At 37.4% G+C, this 6995-nt stretch overlaps 1 protein-coding gene across 1 annotated transcript; it reads left to right on the top strand.

Annotated features, from left to right (window-relative positions):
* The first annotated feature begins 531 nt into the window (after positions 1–531).
* LOC131658167 (uncharacterized) lies at positions 532–5549 on the top strand. The gene is made up of 2 exons (XM_058927496.1): positions 532–1677; positions 5466–5549. Exons 1-2 carry the CDS (start codon positions 532–534, stop codon positions 5547–5549), a joined length of 1230 nt encoding a protein of 409 aa, XP_058783479.1.
* The last annotated feature ends 1446 nt before the right edge of the window (positions 5550–6995 follow it).

The raw sequence follows: 6995 nt of genomic DNA, 5'->3' as shown, positions 1-6995 counted from the left end.
CGCCTACATGCAACCATATTTATTTTTTTTTAAAAAAATTAGGGTTAGGGTTTTCTTGGTTAATTTTAGTATTTTTAGGGTTTAGGGTTTTCTAGCCGTTGTTTCACCGAAAATAATTAGCATACAGTCTTCGCATGTGATTGTACAGTGTGATGGAGTCTGATCAAGTCGACTGTGCTGCAGTTCACCAGTGTCAAGCACACCTCAAATCAACTCAGTACATTTGTGACGATTCAGGCATTCATTTTCCATCAACTTTATTCGCATGTGATTGTACAGTATGGTTGTGTCTGGTCAAGTCGACTGTGCAGCAGTTCAGCAGTGTCATGCATACCTCAAATCAATTGTGAAACAGTCTGGTGTGCAGCAGTGTCATGCATTCATCAAATCAACTCAGTACGCATGTGATTGTATAGTATTCGCCTTCATAATTGTCATCACTTAATGTTCGTCTACATAAAGGAAGCCTATAACGTGTAAAATAACACAACACGTTACACATCTGAAATAAAACTCTCTACCCACTCAACAATGGCCCCTCCACAATACATTATCAACGCTCATGTTTTTGGCGAGACCTATGACAACGAAGAAGTTGGTTTTCTGTTTAGAAACACTGAGGTTAAACGATTTTGTTTAAGCAGAAAAGCAAATTTCAGTTACTTCAAAGGGAGATTAGAGATGAAGCTTGCAATGGGTGGTGTATCCCAGATTTTTTACCAATATCGATTTCTTCGTGGAGACAACCCGGTCAAGTTTATCCAAGTTGAGATCAAAGACGATGAAGACATGCAGAATATGTTTGCCAATCATGAGTATTCTGGTTACGAATGCATAGAACTGTATGTTACTCTACCAGAAGTTCAACCCACACAAATGGTTGAGTCACAAGTCATTGATGCACTTGGAGACGAGCAAGCAGAGGTCGACGTTGTAGATGAAGAAGAAGAAGCACCGGAAATAGAAGTTGATAACCTGGTTCACGAGGAAAGTGAAGATGAACCGGAAGTTGTTGTACCACGAGATCAAGTGCATATGCCTCCAGTGCACATGAGGAACCTGAATTTTGATGGGGATGACGAACCATCGACTGATATTTTCTATGATCCATACACCCAAACAGATCAACGGTTAAAAGTAGGAGACAGATTTCGTTCTAAGGAGGCATGTATCATGGCCATAAAAAGATTTCATATGGCAAACAATGTTGATTTTAGAGTTGATCGCGCCAATGTCGAAAGGTACAAAATTTACTGTAGAAACACTGATTGTGGATTCAGGTTGCATGCATCATACAGGAAGAGAAGTGACTCATGGGTTATAGGATATATTTCCCAAGATCACACATGTGTTAACACAAATGTTTCACAAGATCACCGTAAGCTAAGTTATGACATCATTTGTCAAGAAATCTTGCCTCTAGTTGAAAAAGATCCATCGTTAAAGGTGAAAACGATAATCTCTCATATCGTTGCAACGTACAACTACACTCCGTCTTATAGAAAGGCGTGGCTGGCGAAGACCAAGGCGATCGAAGTTGTGTATGGAAATTGGGAGGATTCGTATAAACTACTCCCACATTTCTTATATGCGCTTCAAATTTATGCTCCTGGAACTGTTACTATTTTAGAGACCCTTCCGGCGCAATCTCCAGACGGAACGTCACTTCAAGGAAATGTGATATTCCACAGGCTCTTCTGGGCTTTCCGCCCATGTGTACAAGGATTTTCATATTGCAAACCAATTCTTCAAATAGATGGAACTTGGTTGTACAGAAAATATAAAGGCACCATGTTGATGGCTGTGGCTCAAGACGGAAATAGTAACATCTTTCCTGTTGCTTTCGCTCTTGTGGAAGGAGAAACTGCTGGAGGTTGGGGTTTCTTTCTCAGAAATCTTCGGACACACGTTGCCCCCCAACCTGGACTTTGCTTGATTTCAGACAGACATGCTGCCATCGAGAGTGCGTACAACAATCCAGCAAACGGGTGGCAAAACCCTACATCAACGCATGTTTACTGTATTCGACACATCGCACAAAATTTCATGCGGGAGATAAAGGACAGGGCTCTTCGGAAGACTCTTGTCAATGTCGGATATGCGTTGACTCAACCGACGTTCCAATATTATCGACATGAAATTGTAGCGGCAAATCCAGATGCAGGCAGATGGGTAGACAATCTTGCTAGAGAGAAATGGACCAGATCATACGACAACGGGAAGCGATGGGGGCACATGACTACGAATCTTGTGGAGTCTATGAACGGGGTGTTTAAGGGCATCAGACACCTTCCGATTACTGCCTTGGTGGAAGCAACATACTATAGGATGGCTTCTCTTTTCGCAAGAAGAGGTGAGCGTTGGAATGCAGTTATAGAATCCGGACAATTATGGAGCGAAACATGCGTCAAATTCATGAAAGAGCAATCTGCCAAAGCCAATAGCCACATTGTGACATCTTTCGATCGATTCAACCGGACCTTCAGTGTTAAAGAAACGATTGACCATAACGAGGGCCTTCCGAGACAACAATACAGGGTTCTTATAGATGAAGGTTGGTGCGATTGTGGAAAGTTTCAAGCCTTTCGGATGCCATGCTCTCATGTAATTGCAGCATGTTCGTATGCGCATCAAGATCCGTTAGCACTTTTATCTCCCATTTACAAGGCGGATACCTTGCTCGGGGTGTACAACAACTCATTTCAAGTGATGGAAAAGGAGGATTATTGGCCTGCGTATGAAGGGGACGTGGTTTGGCATAATGATAACATGCGGAGAAAGAAAAGAGGTCGTCCGAACAGCACCCGGATCACAACCGAGATGGATCATGAGAAAATGGTACGAAAGTGTAGCATATGTCGTGAAGTCGGGCACAATAAAAATACCTGTCCTAACCGTGGATCAAATTTCACCAACAATTAGTTGTATGTCATTTGTATTTTGTATCTGTATTTTTATTGATAATGTTTTTGTATTTGTATTAGTATTTGTATTTGTATTTGTATTTGTATTTGTATTTGTATTTGTATTTGTATTTGTATTTGTATTTGTATTTGTATTTCTATTGGTTATGTATTTGTATTATCCTTTATCAAATCAACTAGTTATGTCTTTGTCTCGTTGTGAATTTGTCTTCATGGCCCATACTGCCACTCTTTATTTTGGACAGTCAAATACGCATGCTTTCGTCCAGCTCCATCAAGTCAGTCATTGATCAGTGTGTCTACATTTATCATACATGTTAGGCGTGCTTGTAAACAGTACGCAACATCATTAATTTTTTCTACCCACTACTATTATAAATTAGGGGCTCCTATGGTTGAGTTTACACACAGATACACAAACTCCAAATACCAAACAATCACACAAACACAACCATGCCTCGCCGGACAACCATTAGGCCAGATGGATGTCACCGGACAACAGAGTTGCCGCCCCGGAGATCAACATGGCGTGTCGAACCTGAACCGGAGTATCGCAGAAGGAACGGACATGTCATATTCGCCGCCGTCAAACCTCCCATGCCGGTTATGTTTTGGAATATCTCTTCCGTCGAGCAACTCAAGAGGACTCTCCTGAGATTTTTAGAGGGGGAGTACGAGGCCGCCGAACAGATAAGAAGCATCAAGAGGCTTAAAACAAGGGCTGATGATGTGACTGGAGCAACGATAACTTTCTGGGATAACGTGGAATACGACATTGATGCCATTCAAATGATGCATGGACCTAATGACATTGTTTTAACCGCGGTGATTTCTTAGATGTTTTACTTTATCTCTTTCTGTTGGTTATTTTCTATGTACCTTTTAATTAATGAATGAACTACTCTTTTCTGTGGACGCTCGAGTTAGCTGATTCACTGATCTTACCTGTTGCAATTTAATATATATATATATATATATATATATTTAATACTTTAAAATAAAAACAATTTTATTAATAAATTAAAAAAAAACAAAATATAATTTATTTATTTATGTTAAAAACAATTTTATTAATAAATAAAAAAAATTAAAAAAAATAGTATATAAACATTTTAAAAAAAAAATGTGCATAGGCGCCACCTTAGGTGGCTAAAAAGGAAAAAATGTACATTGATGCCACCCTGGGTGGCGCATAGGTTAGGAGAGATTACTCTTTGGCGCCACCTGAGGTGGCTCCTATGTGGAGACCACCTCTGAAACCTGATCATACAGGTAATTTTTCCGAAAAAATGGTTTTTGGTGTAAATAAATTATTAAATATGGTTATTTGGATTTTTTTTTCCTCATGTAATCGTTTAAAATACTTACACTTTTCATTTCAAAACAAAATTAACATCCATTATCTATAAGAAATAGATTAAAAACACGTATGTGTAAATCAAATATAAAAGGAATGAATGCAGGTCAGTAGTACACATGCCAACTTTAGTTTATCTAATATATTTCCCATCGCGGTTTATCAATAAATGAACTAAATATTCAAATTGATTCAACCTAGTAAAAAAATTTCTTTTAACCACAATATGACCAATGTAAGACTATCCTAGATCAAGGGTATCAGCAGACATCTTTATTGAGTGAAGCCCATTTTGACGGTTCCAACCAACACACATGAGTTCGAGAGGAATTCTGTATGACAAGCAAATCAATGAATGTTGCATTAATATTAGACTATTAGTAAATTACCTTGCTTTTAGCCTTGAACATAACAAGGAAAGAATTGCCCTAGCATTCATATTTATCAGCTAAACACCACTGACTATGCCAACTATCAAAATGATATATGATATGTGTTCATTCTCTAATGGTGGTTTAAAATATGTGAATGGAAAAAGTATATGGTCATTCTCTAATGGTGGTTTAAAATGTATGAATGGAAAAAGTATATGGTGTAGCAATGGAGGTGTAGAAAATCAATCAGTTGATAGTAATAGACAAAAACATTTATATAAATAGAGAGACAAATAATTTATTTTAAGCTTTAATTTATTTTCATAAACATATTTATACAGTTACACAGAGATAGAGAGTACTTTTAACTTATTTAACAATTAAAGTCAACATCTAGTTTGATTTATTATTCAAAATATATGTTCCATAACAAAAGGTATTTCTGCGGAAACGTGTTACATAGGAGAATTTATTTTATTCAATAAGTCGTAGGAAAATTCACAGGTATACTTGTAGATTATTTTCCGCATAAAATTCTGTAGGTAAATTCCGCATAAAATTCTGTAGGTAAATTGGATATTTCTAATAGTGAAGCAATGCTTCCATGGTTATTAGTTTTGGTCCTATTAGTTTTTGAAGTGACATGTGATTATTTTCCTGCAATGGGATTGCAAAGCATATTTCTTACTCTTATCTCCTTTTTCTATGATCAATTTAATTGTTGCTTAGGAGTGTTGGCATCTTTTGCTGTTATATTTTGGACTTTTTGAATTCTAATATGTTCCTATCTCTAGGATTTAATCTTTTTAGATGATTCTGTTGGAACATGCAATCACACAATTGGTAAACTATGGAGAATGTGGAGAAACAGATAGTGAAAGAGAAGAGAATTAGAGAGAGAGATAATTGAGGGTAAAATGATAATTTTCATTACTATTGATGAGCATGCCTCCAAGTCATTTATACAAGCATATTATAAAATGATCGGGACACAAATAACATAATTCAAAAGCAAGAAAAAGCAAAAACTCGTGGTTGTAACCGATTAACACAAAGTTGTTAGCTAGTTACACTTGACATAAATTATAAAAGTTCAATCAGGTGTGACCGGTTAACGTGAATGCGTAAGCGGTTACGCCAATTCGAAAAGTGATTTTTTTTTCTTTCCAAAAGTGCTTTTCACCAAGTTGTAATCGGTTACATCCTCGTGTTAACTGGCTACAACAATTGAATTGGTGTATTCTATATGTAATGCACCACCTTAATTCAAGTGCTCCATGTCTTCCATGCCTATGCTCATCTTCAACCTTTTGAACACATCATTTGTAACTCCCTTAGTCAACAAATCAGCAACTTGATTTTCACTTCTACAATATCCCAATCTTAACTTGCCTTCACTAACAAGTTCCCTCAAGTAGTGAAACATCATCTCAATGTGTTTGCTTCTCCCATGTGCAATTGGGTTCTTAGCAAGAATAATAGCGGAAATGTTGTCAACCAAGAGTGTAAGAGCCTCACCCTCATTGCTACGCAACTACTTCAATAGATTCATTAGTCGCACGACTTGGCACACACATAACAAAGCGGAAATATACTCGACCTCACAAGAGGAGAGTGGAACTACATATTCCTTCTTCGAACACCATGATATTGGTATTCCACCGAACATAAAGATGTATCCAACCGTAGACTTTCGATCATCTTTATCTCTGCACCAATTAGAATCGGTAAAACCAAGCAAACTGCATTTTCCCCTATCCGCTACAGGAAAGAGAATTCAGCAGCCAATAAATCATTTGATGTATCTCGGGATACTTGACTACTGCCAAGTGAGACACATTCGATTTCTCCATTAATCTACTCGCAATACAGACACTAAAAGCCTAATTTGGTCGCATATTGCACAAGTAATGTAATGATCCAATCAACATTCTATATTGAGTTGGATATACGTTTTGCTCCTCTCCATTCTTTGGCAGCTACAACATTGGTTCAGCTGGTGTAATGGTAACATTGCAATGCTCCATTTCACACTTCTTAAATATCTCAAGGGCATATCTTATTTGATGCATAAGAAGTCCCCTTTTGGACTTATGGAAATCTATGTCGAGGAAGTAAGCCATGATACTAATTTCGCTCATATCAAATTCTTTCATAAGCTCACTCTTGACCTTAGAAATACTCTTCTTGTTGCTACCTTTGATCAACAAATTATCTATGTATAGACAAAGAATGATCATCTCTTCATTCGTTTTCGTCTTCACATAAACTATATGTTCAGACACACATTTCTTGAATCCAGCTTCAATTAGGAAAATGCCCATCCTTTTGTTCCAAGGT

Source organism: Vicia villosa, linkage group LG3 (assembly GCF_029867415.1).
Source record: "Vicia villosa cultivar HV-30 ecotype Madison, WI linkage group LG3, Vvil1.0, whole genome shotgun sequence".
Lineage (NCBI taxonomy): Eukaryota > Viridiplantae > Streptophyta > Magnoliopsida > Fabales > Fabaceae > Vicia > Vicia villosa.
The sequence above is the reverse complement of the archived record's forward strand: the minus strand, read 5'-3'. Positions and strand labels throughout refer to the sequence as shown.